Here is a 21649-nt window from a genome sequence, read left to right as displayed (position 1 = left end):
AGGCTTTGGTGCTTAACAGACAAATGGTTACCACTCAGGAGGGTTCTTGCTGGTCTTCAGAGAGAGATTCCTTTTCCAGTACATCTGCAACCGATTTCTTCTCAACCAGTCTTGCTGACGAAACTTGGCCCCCCTCAACATTCTCCAGATGATCCTCTTTCTTTCAGGTCACCTTTCACACTGCCAGTCTTCTCCTTTGACCAGGCAGCCTTCCAAAGTTTGCCAGCTTTGTCCTTTTGGAAATAATTTCTGTGACTCCTCTCTCTGTTTCACACCCTCCCTCTCTGAGAGCAAAACTGTTCTCCCTGCCTGCAAAGATCCCGGGCATACCTGAAAGTGGGTTGAAAAGCTGCTGTCGATAATTTGTTCCCTCCTGCAAAAATCATTTTGCAAAAGTCCTGCAAATATTCTGAGTTTTAAAATGTGTGTGCAACCTGCTCTAACAATTCCTCCCAAACCATCTCTAAATACTCTGTCACAACATATTATTCTAAACTCCCCACTGAGATTTAGTCCTTTGTGTTGGCCATCTCAACCTCCACCACAAAAGTAATATTGACAGCTATTTCCTCCTCGTCTGTTTGACATTTTGCCACTATCCATTCTAATGGATATTGTAGATCTGAAGCCACAATAAATATTCTGCCCTCATTACTCTCAGTGACTACAGCATAGTGCTCAACATGAAAGAATACTGATGCATCAGATGAAGGAGAGTGGTAGGTGGTATCAGTCTGTAGGACAAGAATTCTTTAAAGAAGAGTTTGCTGGTTTAACTGGGTTGGATGCACATTTGATTTTTTCAAATCCTATTATAAGAAAAATGCTTCATGTTCCAACTGGTTTTATTCTTACCATTTGTTGTCTTATAGTCTGTATTTTTATTCATTGTGGTTTTATAAAATTTGGTGGCTCAATAGGCCACTGCAAAAAGAAAGTCTGGAGTTGCAAATAATGTAGCAAAATCAATTTTTAAAAAAAAAATTCACGGTAACCCTGCACTATGCTAGCATTACAAATTTTGGCTGTTAGGAAATAAACCGAATTTATCAGGTTTAAATTTGCTGAAATTAAGGCATCTTTCAACACCCTGCATACAAGAGAAACTGAGCACATTAAATGGCACAATGTTTTGGCCAACAATTTTTAAATTCCATAAGCCAAATACTAAGAATGCATCTAACCAAGTTGTAAAATTATATTCAATCTTGTATAAAACTTGAAATGTACCTTCATGTTGGATGCCTCTGTCTCTAGTTGTGTCAAATGGTTTGAGTTGTCTTCTAATTCCTGTCGCAGATTTGAATTCTCCATTTTAAGTGCCTCTACTTGCTTCAGGAGCTGATCATATGAAGCTGATGATGCAGCCATCCTGCATGAGGTGGTGTCCTATTTAAAAATAAAATAGTAAATTCTAGCTATGGAAATGGCCTTTTAAAATGGCAATTAATCAGCATGGTGCCTCTTTAAAAACTACAAACTTCAACTTTAAATTGCAGTTTACACTTCTGAATTTTGACAAAGACACAGTGAACCTGCAAACGGAATGGTCAATATTTTGTCTGGAACCTTTCATCAAGGTCCCATAATGGCACTTTGACAAGATTAACGTGGAAGTTTATTTACTATAACAGTACTGCATAATACTTTTAATATTAATTCAGTCTCTTCATGTGTATCCTCTATGCTGCAGAAAACCAAAGAATAAGTAAGGATAATTTTGCAAATTCAACATTGAAAAATGATCAAGTGGAGGAGAAAGTTTAAAAAGCAAGGCTTCAAAGATAGGAATATCTGGAGCATTTTTAATGCTACAGTGCAGATGAGTATGAAAAATTGGTTGGAGAAATGCTGTTGGAAATTATGTTTCCGATTCTTGGGGGATTTGGATCAGTTCTTGCTTATGCAAGATGAATGAGTTACATCTTAACAGAATTGGAACCAATATCCTGAAGGGAAGTAAATTAGTGTTCTGCAAAATATTTTGCCTAATTTAGCAAGAGGATAGATACAAAGATGAAATATTTGCCACAAATAAGTCAGGATGTACCAATGATGGTCTGAAACCTAGAGCATTATTGTTCAGAAATCCAGAAATCCAAAAGAAGGTGAAAACGAGTTTTGATTGTGTACATAATGTGATAACTAATTGCTGCAGGAATAAATCCCCACATGGGAATCTGATATTACAAAAACCAAGTTCAAAGAAGGGAGTGTTGGAATAAATATTGTTCATAGTTGAAAAGTGTTAACGCAGTTCAAATAAAAAATATTGTGATATGCAAAGAGCAAGATGCTGAATTAATATCATAGATGAATGATACACAGCAGGCACAATCAGTTCTTTTTTTTTAAATTTTTTATTTTTCACACTATAAACCACATTGATCAAGTTACATACATTTTCCTTTTCAAATATATAGTGTCATTTTCTCCCCCCCCTCCTCCCTCCTCCCCTCCCACCCTCCCTACCTCCCCTCCAATTCATTTAAAGTTCAGAATCTAAGATACATTAAACCCGTCAAACAATGTTGTCACTCAATAAAAATAAACAAGAAATTCCACTGAGTCAATTCTTTTCATTCTCTTCTTCTTCTGTCATTTTAGGTGGTAGATGTCCCCGGTAGGTTTTCTCTATTATGTTTCATGTATGGCTCCCATATTTGTTCAAATATTGTAATATTATTTCTTAAATTATGTGTTATTTTTTCTAATGGAATACATTTATTCATTTCTATATACCATTGTTGTATTCTCAAGTTATCTTCTAATTTCCAAGCTGACATAATACATTTTTTTGCTACAGCTAGGGCTATCCTAACAAATCTTTTTTGTGCACCATCCAAATCAAGTCCAAATTCTTTGTTTTTTATGTTACTTAGGAGGAAGATCTCTGGGTTTTTTGGTATATTGCTTTTTGTGATTTTATTTAATATCTGGTTTAGATCTTCCCAGAATTTTTTCACTTTCTCACATGTCCAAATTGCATGAATTGTTGTTCCCATTTCCTTTTTACAGCGAAAACATCTGCAGATACTGTTGGGTCCCATTTATTTAACTTTTGAGGTGTAATATATAGCCTGTGTATCGAGTTATATTGTATCATGCGTAACCTCGTATTTATTGTATTTCTCATAGTTCCTGAGCATAACTTCTCCCATGTTTCCTTCTTTATCTTTGTTAAGATCTTGTTCCCATTTTTGTTTAGTTTTACCATTTGTTTCCTCATTCTCCTTTTCTTGTACTTTAATATACATGTTTGTTATAAATTTTTTGATTATCATTGTGTCTGTAATCACATATTCAAAATTACTTCCCTCTGGTAACCTCAGACTGCTTCCCAATTTGTCCTTCAAGTAGGATTTCAGTTGATAGTATGCCAACATTGTATCAAGAGTTATATTATATTTATCCTTCATTTGTTCAAAGGATAATAATTTATTTCCCAAAAAGCAACTTTCTAATCTTTTGATCCCTTTTTTCTCCCATTCTCTAAAGGAAAGGTTATCTATTGTAAAAGGGATTAGCTGATTTTGCATCAGTATTAGTTTTGGTAGTTGGTAATTTGTTTTATTCCTTTCTACATGAATCTTCTTCCAAATATTGAGCAGATGATGTAATACTGGAGAATTCCTACGTTGTACCAATTTTTCATCCCATTTATATAATATATGTTTGGGTATCTTCTCCCCTATTTTATCTAGTTCTAATCTAGTCCAATCTGGCTTTTCCCTTGTTTGATAAAAATCTGATAGGTATCTTAATTGTGCAGCTCTATAATAATTTTTAAAGTTTGGCAGTTGTAAGCCTCCTTGTTTATACCATTCTGTTAATTTATCTAGTGCTATCCTCGGTTTCCCCCCTTTCCATAAGAATTTCCTTATTATTTTCTTTAGCTCCTTGAAGAATTTCTCTGTCAAGTGTATTGGCAATGCCTGAAATAGGTATTGTATCCTACCAATGCTCTAAGTCGTCCTGTAATTTTTTCATTAGTGGATAATAATTGAGTTTATATAGATGGCCGAGGTTTTTATTTATTTGTATACCTAGGTATCGTATTGCTTGCATTTGCCATCTGAATGGTGATTCTTTCTTAAATTTTGAGAAATCCGCATTATTCATTGGCATTGCTTCACTTTTATTTGCGTTAATCTTGTATCCCGACACTTCTCCATATTCCTTCAATTTCTTATGTAATTCTTTTATTGATATTTCTGGTTCTGTTAAGTATACTATAACATCATCTGCAAATAAACTGATTGTATATTCCTTGTATTTTATTTTAATCCCTTTTATTTTATTTTCTGTTCTTATCAGTTCTGCTAGTGGTTCTATGGCTAACGCGAACAATAAGGGCGATAGTGGGCATCCCTGCCTTGTTGATCTGCTTAAGTTAAATTGTTTTGATATATATCCATTTACTGTCACTTTCACCAATGGCCCCTTATACAATGCTTTAATCCAATTAATATATTTCTCTGGTAAGCTGAATTTTTGTAGTACTTTGAATAAATAATTCCATTCTACTCTGTCAAAGGCCTTCTCTGCGTCTAAAGCAACCGCTACTGTTGGAGCTTTATTTCCTTCTACTGCATGAATTAAGTTAATAAATATACAAATATTGTCTGTTGTTCATCTTTTTTTAACAAACCCAGTTTGGTCTAGATTTACTATTTTTGGTACATAGTCGGCTAATCTGTTTGCTAATAGTTTAGCTATTATTATAATCTGTGTTAAGTAAAGATATTGGTCTATATGACGCTGGTGCGAGTGGATCTTTCCCTGTCTTTGGTATTACTGTAATTATTGCTGTTTTGCATGAATTTGGTAAGCTTTGTGTTTTATCAATCTGGTTGATTACTTCCAGGAGGGGAGGAATTAATAAATCTTTAAATGTTTTATAGAATTTTATTGGGAATCCATCCTCTTCTGGTGTTTTATTATTCGGTAGTTTTTTTATTATCTCTTGTATTTCTACTATTTCAAATGGTTCTGTTAATTTATTTTGTTCCTCTATTTGTAATTTTGGTAGTTCAATTTTAGTTAAAAATTCATCTATTTTGTCTTCTTTCCCTTCGTTTTCAGTTTGGTATAATTGTTCGTAGAATTCTCTGAAGTTTTCATTAATCTCCGTTGGATTATATGTGATTTGTTTGTCTTTTTTCCTTGATGCCAATACCATTCTCTTAGTTTGTTCTGTCTTAAGCTGCCATGCTAGAATTTTGTGCGTTTTTTCTCCTAGTTCATAATATTTCTGTTTTGTCTTCATTATGTTCTTCTCCACCTTATATGTTTGTAGTGTTTCATATTTTATTTTTTTATCTGCCAATTCTCTTCTTTTAGTTGTGTCTTCCTTCATTGCTAATTCTTTTTCTATATTTGCTATTTCCCTTTCCAACTGCTCTGTTTCCTGATTGTAGTCCTTCTTCATCTTGGTTACATAACTTATTATTTGCCCTCTGATGAACGCTTTCATTGCGTCCCATAGTATAAACTTATCTTTCACTGATTCCGTATTTATTTCAAAGTACATTTTAATTTGTCTTTCAATGAATTCTCTAAAATCCTGCCTTTTAAGTAGCATGGAGTTTAATCTCCATCTATATATTCTTGGAGGGATGTCCTCTCACTCTATTGTCAATATCAGGGGTGGGTGGTCCAATAATATTCTAGCTTTATATTCTGTTTTTCTAACTGTCTTGCATGCGAGCTGATAACAGGAATAGGTCTATTCTTGAGTATGTTTTATGTCTACCCGAATAATATGAATATTCCTTTTCTTTTGGGTGTTGTTTCCTCCATATATCCAAAAGTTGCATTTCTTGCATCGATTTAATTATAAATTTGGTTACTTTGTTCTTTCTGTTAATTTTTTTCCCCAGTTTTATCCATGTTTGAATCCAAATTAAGGTTGAAATCCCCTCCTATTAGAATGTTCCCTTGCGTGCCTGCTATCTTCAAAAAAATATCTTGCATAAATGTTTGATCTTCTTCGTTAGGTGAATATACATTGAGTAAATTACAAAACTCCGAATATATCTGACATTTTATCATTACATATCTCCCTACTGGATCTATTTCCTCTTCTATTTTAATTGGTACATTTTTACTGATTAATATAGCTACTCTTCTAGCTTTTGAATTATATGACGCTGCTGTTACATGTCCTATCCAATCTCTCTTTAATTTCTTGTGCTCCACTTCAGTTAAGTGTGTTTCTTGCACGAATGCTATCAATTTTTTTCTTTTTTCAGTAAATTTAGAAGTTTCTTCCTTTTGATTTGGTTATGTATTCCGTTAATATTTAAAGTCATATAGTTCAACATAGCCATTTCATACTTTGTTTATCTTTCCTTTCCATTTCCTCATCATCACCTTTCCTTCTTATTCATTTCTGCTTTCTTGTTTTGAACACTTTATAAGACAACATTTCTAAAACATCAAACATTTCCCTTATTCTCCTTCTTTAACCCCACTAAAATTTCTTTAACCCCACTATCCCCTCCCCTTCCTGAGTTGCCCTTTATCCCTTGTCGGGCAACCACATCTCCCCTCTCCATTTGGATTTGCGAATTCACTCGCAAGCGTCAACTGATTTCGCAGTGACCGTAACTCCTCCCCACCCAGCCCCCCCCCCCAGAAAATATTTTAATTTTCATATACAATTCCCTCCTTACTTCCTCTCTTCCCTTATTAATTCTTATCTATCCTCTATATATTTTCTTTTAAATACGCATACACTCACGTACACACATATATACATACACAGACACACAATATACCCATATACACACATACATATAGTTCGTGGTCATTTTTGCTCTCGTTACATGTCTTCATCTCTCTGTCTGTTTTGCAGTTATCCTCCGGATCCGAGAATAGTCTGTTTTGATGCCCTGGAATAACTATTTTAAGTACCGCTCGGTACTTTAGCATAAATTTATATCCTTTTTTCCATAGGATCGCTTTTGCTGTATTAAACTCCTTCCTCTTCTTCAGGAGTTCAAAACTTATATCTGGATAGAAAAAAATTTTTTGACCTTTGTATTCCAGTGGCTTTTTGTCTTCTCTTATTTTCTTCATTGCTTTCTCCAATATATTTTCTCTTGTTGTATATCTTAGGAATGTTACTAAAATGGATCTTGGTTTTTGTTGTGGTTGTGGTTTAGGGGCTAATGTTCTATGTGCCCTTTCTATTTCCATTTCTTCCTGTAATTCTGGTCTTCCTAGGACCCTGGGGATCCAATCTTTTATAAATTCTCTCATATTCTTGCCTTCTTCATCTTCCTTAAGGCCCACTATCTTTATATTATTTCTTCTATTATAATTTTCCATTATATCTATCTTCTGAGCTAACAGCTTTTGTGTCTCTAACTTTTTTATTAGATTCTTCTAATTTCTTTTTTAAGTCCTCTACTTCCATTTCTACGGCTGTTTCTCATTCTTCCACCTTGTCCACTCTTTTTCCTATATCTGACATGACCATCTCTAATCTATTCATTTTTTCTTCTATACTTTTTATTCTTCTTTTTATTTCACTAAATTCTTGTGATTGCCATTTTTTTTACTGATTCCATATATTCTTTTAAAAAATATATATCCATTGTCTTGCCCTTCCCTTCTTCTTCCTTTTCTCTGTGTTCTTCCTCTTATTCTTCCTCTGGGTTGGTCATCTGTTGTTTCTTTGATTTCTTTTTACTCTCTTCTTTCTTGGTCTCGTTGTTTTCTATGTTCTCCTCTTGTTGTTGTGTTGTGGCTGTCATCCTCAGCTGTGGAGATAGACTCCTCAGCTGGTCCCCCATCCCGTCAGTGTTTTTTTTTGTCTTGCGCATCGCGCATGCGCGATTGCGGACTTTTGCTTGGCTCCGCGAGCCATTTTTGTAGTCCCGAGCTCGGGACTTCGACTGACCTGAGGGAGCGGGCTTCTCTCTCCACAGCGGGCCTCCTTGGACAGGTAAGGCCTTCACCTTCTTCCGATGTCATTTCTTCTTCTCCTCTTCCCGTTGCTTTCGACTTTTCTTTCTTTGTTGCCATTTTCTTCCCACCTTTACTTTCACTTTATTTTAATTTTCATGTTTGTGCCTTTGTGTTTTCTCTGTTTTTTTAAACTTTTCCGGAGAGGGCTGGAGTTCCCCGACCGGCCACTACTCCATCATGTGACTCCTCGGCACAGTCAGTTCTGATAGAGAAGTCTGCAATGACTTCAATTGAATGAGATACTATCTCTCAAACATGCAGGGGCCACAGATAGGTTGGAGTAGAAGTGGTATAGAGAATTAAAATGCTGACAATGGCAACCTTGAGATTCCTACTGTTTGCAACAGCTGCCTTCACTGTTACCACAAGGCACAACTCAAGGTTGAAAAAAAGCATTTTAAATTTAAATTGTGCACCAATGTGATCTGAAACTACATCATTAGTGGTGCATTGGAACTCACTTCCCAACAACACAACAGGAGCACCTACAGCAGGAGTGCAGCAACTCTACATCTTCAAAGGAAGAAAAAAAAAATCAGGAAATGGGCATGAAATGCTCTGGCCTTGCTCACCACACCCAAATCCCAAAAATGTGCATGCAAGATTAAGGTAGATTTTTCTGCTCATTTCACCAGTACTTTTGGCACAATTCAATTCCACCAAATAAGCAAAACACCTGCAAAATACATTGAACACTCTGAATTTCTGCACCTTGTTAAAGTGAGGTAAAAATGTTTGAAAAGTTGACTCACCAATAAATAACCACCACTATGAAATATTCACCATTAATATTTTCCTTTAATTACAAGTATTTGCTGGCCTGAGGGATCATTGCATGGGCTTGAAGCCTGAACATGGCACATTCAGGCAAGATGGATTGTCATCAGACCTGCGCCACCACTCATCATCTCTGCTTCCTGCCAAGTCAATCCAGTGGATCACATCAAGAGAACTATGGGGGAAGTTGAAAGAGACTTTCCAAGGGACCATCGTGGTTGAAGTGAGAATGCAAGGAGTGACTTTGGGATTAAATTCTAATGATGGAGAGAGGGAACCTGACCGGAGCCAAGATAGTTACAGAACTATGACTGGAGCAACTGTGATGCCAGATTCTCATCAGGAAGCTGCTGTTATTTTACATTTCAATCTTAAATTAACATTTTCCTGTTATATTAATGTTGATATTAAATTTGTTAGGATTAATCTTGCTATTGTTTTTGTTGATGCAAAAGTGAAGGCATCCTGAGTAAGGGCATCAATGAATCAAAGGATTTTAAGTAAAACTGGAAACAGAATACAAGATATCAGAAATAATAAACAATTCTTTGAGCATGAAGGAAGTAAGAAAACAGCATAATTTACTGAGAAAGGGCTTGATGAGAAGAAGATAGAAAAGTTTAGGCTGCTGCTTAAAGGTTTCAACAACAGTGGACATCGGAGAAGGCCAAAAACATCGAGGAGGATAGTTATGGCAACCTCCATGAGAAAAATATCTTGAAGGTGAAGACATTAACACAATGGTTAGGAGTTCAGACCAAATAAGTATCTTTTTAGAGAAAAAAAAAAGCTCAACCCCTTAGGACTAGAATTAGTAAGGAAACTTTGTCTTCATAAGATGATGCATGTGAAAATACTGACAAGTTAATTGAGGAAACCCATGATATTTTAGAATGTGAAAGAAAAAGATAATAAAACAATAAGGCCCATAAAGCCAATTATAATGTGAAATGGGAGAAGGTATATGTACAGCTTGAACTGAGAAAGCAACAGATCAAACTATTAATGCTATCAAAAAGAATTTTTAAAAATTACTTATAAACTACAGGATATAAACAATTATTTTAAAGAGTATTATGCTAAGTTATATTCATCTCAATCATTGAATAATGAAGGAGAAATTAATGATTTTTACAGAGCTTCAACTTCCATCTTTGAATTACCAAGCTCAAAAGGATTTAGATTCTCCATTGATGTGAAATAAGTTATTAAGGCTTTAAATTCTTTAAATGGTAAATGGTAAACCTCCTGGTGAAGATGGGTTTATATCTGAATTTTTTTTAATTTAGACTTATTGATGCCTTTATTAATGGAAGTATTAAAACAAGCGACTGCAACTTGTTCATTACCAGAATCTTTTTCAAATGTTGTAATAACAGTAATAACCAAGATAAAGATTTATTAAAATCAGAGTCTTATAGGTCTATATCATTATTAAATATTGATTATAAGATTGTTGCTAAAGTTTTGGCTAATAGATTGAATGAATATTTACCTCAGTTGGTTCATTTAGATCAATCAGGATTTATTAAAAAAAGATATTCTGCTGATAATACAGCTAAATTAATTAATCTAATTCATAGCTCTCAGAAGAAATTGGATTTACCATTAGTTTTATCGTTAGATGCTCAAAAGGCTTTTGATACATTGGAATGGAATTATTTATTTAAGGTTTTGCAAAAAAATTCAATTTGGGCCAATAATTATAAATTGGATTAAAGCTTTATAGAGAAACCCTTTGGCTAAAGTAGTTACTAATGGACAAGTCTCTTCTTTTTCATTAACTAAATCGGCTAGACAAGGATGTCTTTTATTTCCTGCATTATTTGTTTTAGCAATTGAACCATTGACATAATCATTAAAGCAAGATTTTAGTATTAAAGTTAATCAGAAGGAGTATAAGATTAGTTTGTTTGCAGATGATGTATTGATTTATGTAACAGATCCTGAAAATTCTTTAATTTCTTTATATAAAAAGTTACAAGATTATGGGAGAAAATCTGGTTATAAAATTAACTGGGATAAAAGTGAAGTTATGCCATTAGTAGAAGGAGATTATGATCTATGTAAATGAGTAGCTTAATTTAAGTGGACACAAAATCCGATTAAATATTTAAATATTAGAAATGATAGAAATTCAGATAATCTGTTATAATTTGTTAATTTAATAAGTTAAATTATGTTCCGCTATTTAATAAAATTAAAGATGATTTAAATAGATGAAATAACTTACCTATTACCTTAATAGACAGAGTGAGCTGTATTAAAATGAATATTTTTCCAAGGATTCATTATCTTTTTCAATCTATTCCCTGTTTAATACCTCAAAAGCATTTTTAAAGATCTTAATTCAATTGTAAGGAACTTTTTATGGAAAGGTGAAATGAATAGGGTACCTTTGGAGAAATTAACTTGGAAATTTGATTTAGGTGGTTTACAGCTTCCACATTTTCAGAATTACTATAAAGTTGCACAATTGAAATGTATTAATGCAATGTTTGATTTAAATAAACCTTCAATTTGGGCAAGTATAGAGTTAGATAAAATTGATGAGAAATCTATGTCAGAATTTATTTATAAATGGAATTCAAAATTGTTAATTGGTAGGGATCCATCAATATTGAAACATTTAATTGAAATATGAAATAAAATTGATTATGAGATAGGTAGAAAAGGAAAGATTTCAGCAAAAATGCCTTTACAATCAAAATAAACTTTTTCCTTTTACTGTCAATAATAAGTTTTTAAAGATATGGAATCAATTTGGGATTTTAAAAGTTGAAGATTGTTTTGAAGCAGGGAAGTTTGTATCTTTTAATCAGATGAAATAAAAATTTCAAGTTCCTGGTAATACTTTTTTTGCCATTATCAGGTAAAAATCTTTTTATTGGAAAAATTAGATCATAGTTTAAATTACCTAGACAATCTGCTTTGGAATTATTACTTGCTAAGGAAGAAGCAAGTAAGTTTATTTCTGAAATGTCTAAGTTATTACAAAATAAAATGTCCAGGTTAAATGTTCATATATCAAGATTAAAATGGGAATCTGACAAATAGGAAGATAGAGATGAAAATATTTCGAGAAATTTATCTAATCAAATTGTGATAGTATGACTAAGGTTACAAATGTAAGATATAGATTAGTACAATATAATTTTCTACATCAATTATATTCAACCCCTCAAAGATGAACAAAATTTAATTTAATTTCTTTGGATTTGTGTTTTAGATGTGGAGAAGAAATAGGTACTTTTTTTTTACATTTGACATACAACCGTTCTAAGGTTAAGACTTTTTAGATACAAGTTAAATTATTTTGGAGAAAGTATTAAAAGTGAGTCATCCGTTTGATCCAATGTTGTTTTTATTAAGTCGATTGATTTAGGATTAAGACTGATTATATATAAAATTAAATTTCTACGTTTAGCTTTGGTTGTTTCTTAAAAAAATGTTTGGCCCTCACCTGGAAATCTGATTTAGTTTTAGGGATGCAAAGATGGCATATTGAAATGAAATCCTGTATTCCTTTATAAAAGATAATGTATAATTTGAGGGATATATATCATTTTTTTGTAAAACTATGGAGCCCATATCTAAGAATGTTTGGTTTGAAGATTTAATTTCTCAATCTCCTCTGGTGGATGTCTCAGTTTCCACAGCTAAATAGTAGAATATTGTTCTTATTAAGTGATGATATCCTTTCTTCTTTCTTAGTAAGTGGAAGGGGGAGGTGGGTGGGTGTTAGTGGGGTGGATGAGGGAGGTTGGGGGGGGGGGTTTATTCAATTATATACTTTCTGTATGAATATGTTATAATTGATGTTATACGATTTAAAAATTATACAGAAAACATTAAAAAGCAACAGATCATCCTCAAAAGTGGAAAAATGAAAGAAAACAAAATGGAATAATTGATATGGGTTCCATGAAGTTCTGCAGGATTTTTGTGATAGAGGATTTGAGCTTAAATACATGCAAATGAAGAAATCATTTGTGATAATACAGAAGAAAATTGTAGGTGCAGTACACAAAAGTGCTGGAGAAACTCAGTAAGTCATGCAACATACATAAAAAGCATAACGGCAGCTGACATTGCAGGTATGAACCCTTTTTCAGGAGTGGCAAAAATCAGGCAGACACCTGAATAGAAAGAAACAGTTTTCCTGATGTCTGAAATTGCACATCATTCCGACAAAGTATTAGCTTATCTGCACTAGCGGCTACACCGCTGTTACAATAGCTCCAACTGTGCTGCCATTCTTTTTTAAATGTTCACCCCCCAGGATGCCCAATGATTTAAGAACATGATGCACCACCATCTTCTCCAGGAACGCAAGACTCAGTTCATCTCTCTGTAATTGAATCCTCAGATGGGGTATTACTTCATCTGCAGACTCCAATCAGTGCAGATTGTCAATATCACCACCTCTTCATTGACGATCAACACAGGGACTCCTCAAGACTGATGCTCAGTTCCCTGCTTTATTTGCTCTATACTCACAACTGCTTGGCCATGATCAGCTTCAACAAAATTTACAAATTTGTTGATTACACCACCATTTTCAGCCAAAGCAATGAATCGGAATACAAGTTGGAGATTGAAAATACAAGTTGGTTGTATGGAGCCAGGAAAACAACCTTGCTCTCAATGTCTAGCAATATTAGCCTTTTGAATTTGAGTCAAGCAAGATGGAGAGGAAAGAATCACAAACAGCCCAGCTGATTTAGCACAATCAGGCCCTACAATCAGGGCCCTATTTACTAATATGGAATAATAAATTACAGAAGCACTTCACCGAAATCCCTTGTAATTGGCCTTTCCTAAAGATATCTGATGGAAATGCAACATTAAGTTTATGGAATGTAAATAACAGGAATCAGAGTTCTGACATTTGCAATCCACATATTTTAATGTGGCACATGCAGCCCTCTGAGTAGGAGGTTATCTGGAATTGCTCTGGGATTGCCAAGTGCACTATATGAGAAGTGACCATCCCATGCAATAGTGAACCACCTCTGTAATGAAACTTGGGTGTAACCCATAATGAAATTAACAGTCTTTCATTACTGATTACTTGTTTCTGCAAAAATCTGAATAGATTGTACTGGATCTTTGTCATTAAAGGGGTGAAATTTTCAACATCTATCCTAGAATTTAATCCCCATGAAATTCTTTTTACTACCTCACATCCATAAAGTTCAAGTCCACTTTCTCTATTCAGAGAGTGCATTTACAGTAAAAGTCCTAAAATCTGGACTGCTCGGGGATTGGATCAGTCTGGGTTTTCGGATATTACGGATTCTCGGGCAGTACTTTTAAAATTCAAATTTAAGGAGAATGAACGGATACATTTTGATTGTGTTTTATATGAAAAATGTTTTGTTAATAAACTAAATACAGAAAAACAAAAATATTTTTTCTCACATTTCCACACTTTCGACGTGGTCACTTGTTTGCCACTGTGCATCTATGGCACTTATGCATGCACTCACACAGAAGCCAAGAGTTTTAGAGAAGTCTGGATTTCTGGCATTTAAACTTTTGTACTTTTACCCATCGGAACTCCCAATGCCTTGAATGTGCACTTAACACCAGTTGCCCCCTCACCACCCCCAATCAGAACACCCAACGCTTCAATCAACACAGGTACTTACCATGGTCAAAAGTAGTATCTATGTAATAGTCAACCTCATAAATTTGACGTTAAAAATGGTCTTTAAAGTCGACTTTTATACAAGTATACACGGTACTTGTTTTGCAAGGACAATGTTGGGAGTAGTTTTCCCTCCAAATTTTTTGATTTAATAAAGTAGAATAATGATAACTCTGACATGCTGCAAAGGTAATTTGTATTAAAAAAAAACAATTCTGGCCAGTAAAACCTGTACCACCCATTTACATCCAAATTAACATAACAACCCCATACGTTTTTGGAGGATAGGAGGAAACCGGAGAACCCAGAGAAAACCCAGGCAGACACAGGGAGGATGTACAAACTCCTGACAGACAGCGCCGGATACTAAACCTGGTCACTGGAGCAATAATAGCATCACACTAAATGCTACACTAACCGTGTCACCCTTTTGATGTTCCTGTATCATCTTCTTGATGGAAGTGGGTTAAAGACACTGTGTACTAGTTGGAAAGGATCTTTTATAATATTTTGAGCCTTATTTAAGCAACACCCCCAGTAAACGTCAATAATAGAAGACAAGAATCTGAATCTTTTCATTTGACTAGATCCAGTAGGCAAGAACATCCATTGTCTCCAGCTTTATTTATTTTAGCAATAGAACCATTAGCAGAACTGATTAGGTCTGATTCTGATATTAAAGTTTTAAAAATTGGTAGAAAGGGATACAAGATGAATTTATTTGAAAACGATGTAAACATTTATTTGATGGAATTGTAAAGTTCATTACGTAAATTATACTCAATATTGAAAGAATATGAAATAGTATCTGGTTATAGAGTAAATTGGGATAAAAGTGAGATTATGCCTTTTACTAGGGGTGATTATACACAGTGTAAAAGAGATACCCAACTTAAATATATGGAATGTTTAGGATATGAGTAGATAATAACTTAAACAATGTATTTAAATTGAACTATACACCTTTACTTAAGAAAATTGATGAAGACCTAAAAAATATGGATGGACTTACCAATAACTTTATTGGGAAGAGTTAATTGTATAAAAATATTTTTCCAAGAGTACAATATCTTTTTTCAAACATTGTCTATATCTATTCCGCAGAAAGGTTCCTTTGGAAGGGCAAGATGTCGAGGGTTTCGTTAGAAAAATTAACGTGGAAATATGAACTGGGAGGTCTACAACTTGCAAATTTTAAAAATTATTATAAAGCAGCGCAAATAAAATTTCTCTTTTTTTAATGAAGCAGAAAAACCAGTATGGATTAAGCTAGATATGGACAAGATAGGAAAAAAAAATCTGAAGATTTTATATACAAATAGGATAGGAGATTAATAATCAAAAATGGGAATACTCTATTCTTGAAACATTTGATTAATATATGGAACATGATAAATGTTGAAATGGGGAAAAAGGAACTCTGTGTTTTCTAAAATGCCATTAACCCAAAATAGACTTATCCCATTTACAATGAATAATTGACTTTTTAAATATTTAATTTTCTAAAGACATTAGAAAAATAGTAGATTGCTATGAAAGGGGAAACTTAATGTCATTTGATCAATTAAAAAACATATGGAATACAAAACTTTGTTATTTTCAAATAAAAGCATATTTATGAGATAAATTGGTCCAACAGCATTATTGCCTGAAAGGAGTGAAATAGAAACTTTGATTTGTAATAATCTATTAAGTTTATTTCAGCTATGTATACATTATTGCAAAAGGGAACACAAAATTAGGAAATTCATAGATCTTAACAGAGATGGTAAACAGATATAAATGTTAGTAGTGGGGAGAAAAATTGTTTGGAATTATGTCATGATAGTTTGACAAATACAATAAATGTTAGATATAGATTGGTTCAATATAACTTTTTACATCAATTAAATCTTACCCTACAAAAATTAAATAGACAAATCAGATTTATCAGATAAATGTTTTAGGTGTAATCAGGAGATAGGTACCTTTTTATATTCCACATTGTCATGTCCAAAATTGAGTCCATTTTGGACAGAATTAGGAGCATTTTTAGAACGGGTTACAGGGGTCAATTTTTCTCAAGATCCAATGCTCTTTTTATTAGGCAAAATATCAGGGATAAGACCAAAATTGAAATTGAATTTGTATCTAAAAGAATTTGTGAAAATTGCATTGGCAGTCGCAAGAAAAAAGCATAGCAGTGACATGGAAATCAGATTCACATTTGGGAATGGATAGATGACATGCTGAAATTCAGTTATATTAGTCTTGAGAAGATTACATACAATTTAAGGAATATGATACTTTTTAAAAAATTTGGTGCCCATATTTACATATTGTAGGTATTAATTTATAAAAGGTACCCTCCTGAACCTCATGGAACCTTATCAACTCCTTAGGATATGTATATGATTAATATTGTAAAGGCAAAAGTTGATTGAATGGACTGATATTTTAGTAACCAAGTATGTTTTCTTTCTTTCTTTTATTTTCTTTTCTTTCTGATCTTGGGGCTATTATTTGGTGGGGGGGAGGGAAGGTGTAGGTGGGATTTAGGGGGTCAATAATAGTTTGCATCATTGATTTGAGATGGATGATTAATATTTTCTGTATTCGTACATTAAAACATGCTTGGAAATTTAAATAAAATATTCAAAATAAAAAAGTGATCTCTCCCGGAAGAGATGTATTGCAGATAATGATTCTGCCTCGCTTTGCCCTTGGAGGGTGTAATGGCCTACAAGCCCTGCCACAGCTGCTGAGCATGTGTTCTCAGACTCCAGCTTGGTCTAGAATTGTCTCTGCGTTGGAGTTGGCCTTCCAGAGTTTATATTTGGTCTTTCTCTATATTTCTGGTCTTCAACAGAAAGGTCAGACTCGGGGTCGGAGGAGACAGTGAGTCAGTGCCAAGAGACAGCATCAGAGGGTGAGTATAATAAATAGCTGGACTTACCGGGGCTTGGGCTCAGAAAGGTCAGACTTGGGGTCGGAGGAGACAGTGAGTCACTGCCTGGTGTCGGGTGAGAGGAGGAGGAGCCAAGTGACAGCATCAGAGGGTGAGTATAATAAATAGCTGGACTTACCAGGGCTTGGGCTCAGAAAGGTCAGACTTGGGGTCGGAGGAGACAGTGAGTCAGTGCCTGGTGTCGGGTGAGAGGAGGAGGAGCTGGGAGTTAATTGGGGTAAATTGGTAAGGGCTAATAAAAGGAGTAGAAAGGGAGGGAGCGGCCAGCGAGGAGTGGCGCAGTGACTTCGGCGAGAAGGAGCTACTTGTGTGGGAAGGGTATTTATATTAAGAAAGGAGGAAATGGAGTCAGTTGGGGTAGTTAAGTGCTCCAATTGTGGGATGTGGGAAATCAGAGACAGCACAGCTGTTCCTGATGACTACACCTGCAAAAGGTGCATCCAATTGCATATAATGAGTGACCGTGTTAAGAAGCTTGAGCTGCAGTTGGATAAACTGAGGATCATAAGGGAAACAGAGGCAGTGATAGAGAGGAGTTACAGGGAGACAGTCACCCCTAGCAGGCAGGAAGGAGTCAGGGAATTGGGTGACTGTGAGGAAAGGAGGGAGAGCACCAGTGCAGAGTACCCCTGTGGAAGTGCCACTCAGCAATATGTATTCTGCATTGGATACTGCTGGGGGGGAACAGCCTATCAGGGATGAGTCGTTGGGGTCAGGTCTCTGGCACGGGGGCTGCCCCTGAGGTTCAGAAGGAAGGAAGGAAAAGAGCAGGATACTTGTAGTTGGGGACTCGTTAGTCAGAGGTACAGATAGAAGGTTTGTGGGACGAGATCGGGGATCCAGGTTGGTATGTTGCCTCCCTGGTGCCAGGGTCAGGGATATCTCTGATCGAGTACATAGCATTTTGCAAGGGGAAGGAGAACAGCCGGAAGTCGTGGTCCATGTGGGGACCAATGACTTAGCTAGAAGTGGGGATGAGGTCCTGAAACAGGACTATGTGGAATTAGGTAGGAAGTTAAAAAACAGGACCTCCAAGGTAGTAATCTCTGGATTGCTGCCGGTGCCACGCGCTAGTGAGGGTAAAAATAGGAGGATGTGGAGGATGAATGCGTGGCTAAAGAGATGGTGCAGGGGCCAAGGGATAAGATTTCTGGATCATTGGGATCTCTTCTTGGGAAGGTCGGACCTGTACAAAAGGGACGGACTCCACTTGAACTGGAGGGGGGCCAATGTGCTGGCAAGCAGATTTGCTAGAGCTGTGGGGGAAGGTTTAAACTAGTTTGGCAGGGGGGTGGGGAACAGAGTGTGAGAGCAGTGTCAAGGGAGCATAGCCACCTAGATAAGAATAAAAACGATAACAAAGGTCAGATGGAGATTAGGGTAGAAGGTAGAAAAGAGAATGTATGTGAGGGTCATTCTCTGAAATGCATATATTTTAATGCAAGAAGCATAGTGAACAAGGTAGATGAGCTTAGAGCATGGACAGATACTTGTGGTCATGATATTGTGGCAATTAGTGAGACCTGGGTACAAGAGGGGCAGGACTGGCAACTTAACGTTCCAGGATACATTTGTTTTAGATGTGATAGATCAGGGGGTAAAAAAAGGGGGGAGGAGTTGCTCTGCTTGTTAAGGAGGACATTACTGCCGTGAGGTGGCAAGATGGTCTGGAGGGATCGTCCAGTGAGGCTGTTTGGGTGAAATTGAAGGGTGAAGGAGACATGAGGGTGCTAATATGGGTGTATTACAGACCACCAAATGGGTCAAGAAAACTAGAGGAACAAATGTATAGAGAGATAACGTATATGTGTGAAAATCATAAGGTAGTGATCATGGGAGATTTTAACTTCCCTCACATTGATTGGGATACCCATACAGTTAGAGGGTTGGATGGGCTAGAGTTCGTTAAATGTGTTCAAGATTGTTTTCTGAATCAATTAGTAGAAGAACCGACTCAGGACAGTGTAATACTGGATCTCCTGTTAGGGAACGAGCTAGGTCAGGTATCAGACATTAATGTTGGAGATCCAATTGGGTCTAGTGATCATAATTCTGTTAGTTTTAAGGTAGTTTTAGGGAAGAGCAAGGAGGGGCCTAAAGTTGAAGTTCTGGATTGGAGAAGAGCAAATTTCGAAGGAATAAGAAGGGATTTGGGGAGTATTAAGTGGGACAGGATATTTTCAGGTGAGGGTGTAAATGAAAAATGGAGGATATTCAAAAAATAAATTTTGAGGGTACAGAGTAGTTATGTCCCAGTGACGATCAAAGGAAAGGCTGGAAGTCATAGGGAGGCTTGGTTTTCGAGGAATATTGGAAATTTGGTTAGGAGAAAAAGGGAGGTGTACAAGAGGTATAAAGAACAGGGAGCTGAGAATTTGAAGGAGGACTACAAGGAGTGTAGAAGGAATCTTAAGAAAGAAATTAGAAAGGCCAAAAAAAGGCACGAAGAGGCTTTGGCAGACAGAGTAAAAATAAATCCAAAGGGTTTCTATAAGTACATTAAAAGTAAAAGATTAGTGAGGGATAAAATTGGACTCCTTGTAGATAGTGAGGGTAGGCTGAGTGAGAAGTCAGAGGAAATGGGGGAAATTTTGAATTATTTCTTTGCCTCGGTATTCACTATGGAAAAAAATATTGAACCAGTTGAAGTAAAGAAAAATAGTGGGGAGGTCATGAAGCATATAAGGATAACCGAGGAGGTAGTGATGGCTGTGTTGAAAAAGATAAAGGTGGATTAATCTCCGGGACCGGACAAAATATTCCCAAGGACACTCAGGGAGGCTTGTGGACAGATAGTGGGGCCATTAACAGAGATATTTAGGATGTCACTGGCCACGGGGGTAGTGCCAAAGGATTGGAGGGTGGCGCATGTGGTTCCGCTGTTTAAGAAAGGGCCTAAATGTAAACCTGGGAATTATATGCCCGTGAGTCTGACGTCTGTGGTGGGCAAGTTGATGGAAAGTGTTCTGAGGGATGGTATTTACAAATATTTGGAGGTACAGGGATTGATAGGGAGTAATCAGCATGGTTTTGTCAGGGGTAGATCATGCTTGACAAACCTGATTGAGTTTTTCGAGGGGGTTACAAAAAAGGTTGATGACGAGAAAGCTGTGGATGTTGTCTATTTAGACTTTAGTAAAGCTTTTGACAAAATTTCCCACATGAGGTTAGGAAAAAAGGTGGAGACATTAGGTATAAATGAGGAGGTAGTGAAATGGATTCAGCAATGGTTGGATGGGAGGTGTCAGAGAGTAGTGGTAGAAAATTGTTTGTCCAATTGGAGGCCGGTGACTAGTGGAGTTCCTCAAGGATCGGTCCTGGGTCCACTATTGTTTGTTATATATATTAACGATCTGGAAGTAGGGGTGGAGAATTGCATAAGCAAGTTTGCGGATAATACAAAGATTGGTGGTGGTGTGGACAGTGAGGAAGATTACCGTAGATTAAAAGGTGATTTAGGAAGGCTGGAGGTGTGGGCTGAGAAATGGCTGATGGAATTTAATACAGATAAGTGTGAGGTGTTACATTTTGGAAAGGCAAATCTAAATAGGTCATATGCATTAAATGGTAGGCTATTGAGATGTGCAGAGCAACAAAGGGATTTAGGAGTTGTGGTAAATAGTACCCTCAAGGCTGATACTCAGGTAGATGGTGTGGTGAAGAAGGCATTTGAAATGCCTTCATAAATCGGAGTATTGAATTCAAGAGTAGGGAGGTTATGATGAAATTGTACAAGGCATTGGTGAGGCCAAATTCGGAGTACTGTATACAGTTTTGGTCACCAAATTATAGGAAAGATATAAACAAGAGAGAGTGCAGAGAAGGTTCACGAGAATGTTCACAGGATTTCAAGGTTTGAGTTACAGGGAAAGGTTGTGCAGACTGGGGCTTTTTTTTCTGGAGCGTAGAAGATTGAGAGGGGACTTGATAGAGGTGTTTAAGATTTTAAAAGGGACAGACAGAGTAAACGTGGATAGGCTTTTTCAATTAAGAGTGGGGGAGATTCAAACTAGAGGGCATGGTTTAAGATTGAAGGGGAACATTATAAGGGGAACATTATAAGGGGAACATTATAAGGGGAACATTATAAGGGGAACATGAGGGGAAATTTTTTTGCGCAAAGGGTGGTAGGGATGTGGAATGAGCTTCCAACAGACTTGGTCGAGGCGGGATCATTGGTTACATTTAAGGAAAGACTGGATAGTTACATGGATAGGAGAGGACTGGAGGGGTATGGACCGGGGTGCTGGCCAGTGGGACTAGGAGGGTGGGGATTTGTTACGGCATGGACTAGT

At 36.0% G+C, this 21649-nt stretch overlaps 1 protein-coding gene across 4 annotated transcripts in view; it reads right to left on the bottom strand.

The window, feature by feature from the left end:
• Positions 1–21649, bottom strand: part of apc (APC regulator of WNT signaling pathway) — a 191553-nt gene that overhangs the window by 118705 nt on the left and 51199 nt on the right. For 2 of the 4 annotated variants that reach the window (XM_069892850.1, XM_069892860.1), the window contains exon 2: positions 1231–1389. The exons of 1 other annotated variant lie outside the window; for it this stretch is intronic. In XM_069892850.1, the coding sequence (XP_069748951.1) occupies positions 1231–1371 (141 nt within the window). In that variant the 5' untranslated portion in view covers positions 1372–1389. Of the gene's footprint in view, positions 1–1230; positions 1390–21649 lie in introns of those variants that run through there. One more of the 4 variants, XM_069892886.1, reaches the window with a different exon arrangement.

This window comes from Narcine bancroftii, chromosome 1, assembly GCF_036971445.1.
Source record: "Narcine bancroftii isolate sNarBan1 chromosome 1, sNarBan1.hap1, whole genome shotgun sequence".
NCBI lineage: Eukaryota > Metazoa > Chordata > Chondrichthyes > Torpediniformes > Narcinidae > Narcine > Narcine bancroftii.
The sequence above is the reverse complement of the archived record's forward strand: the minus strand, read 5'-3'. Positions and strand labels throughout refer to the sequence as shown.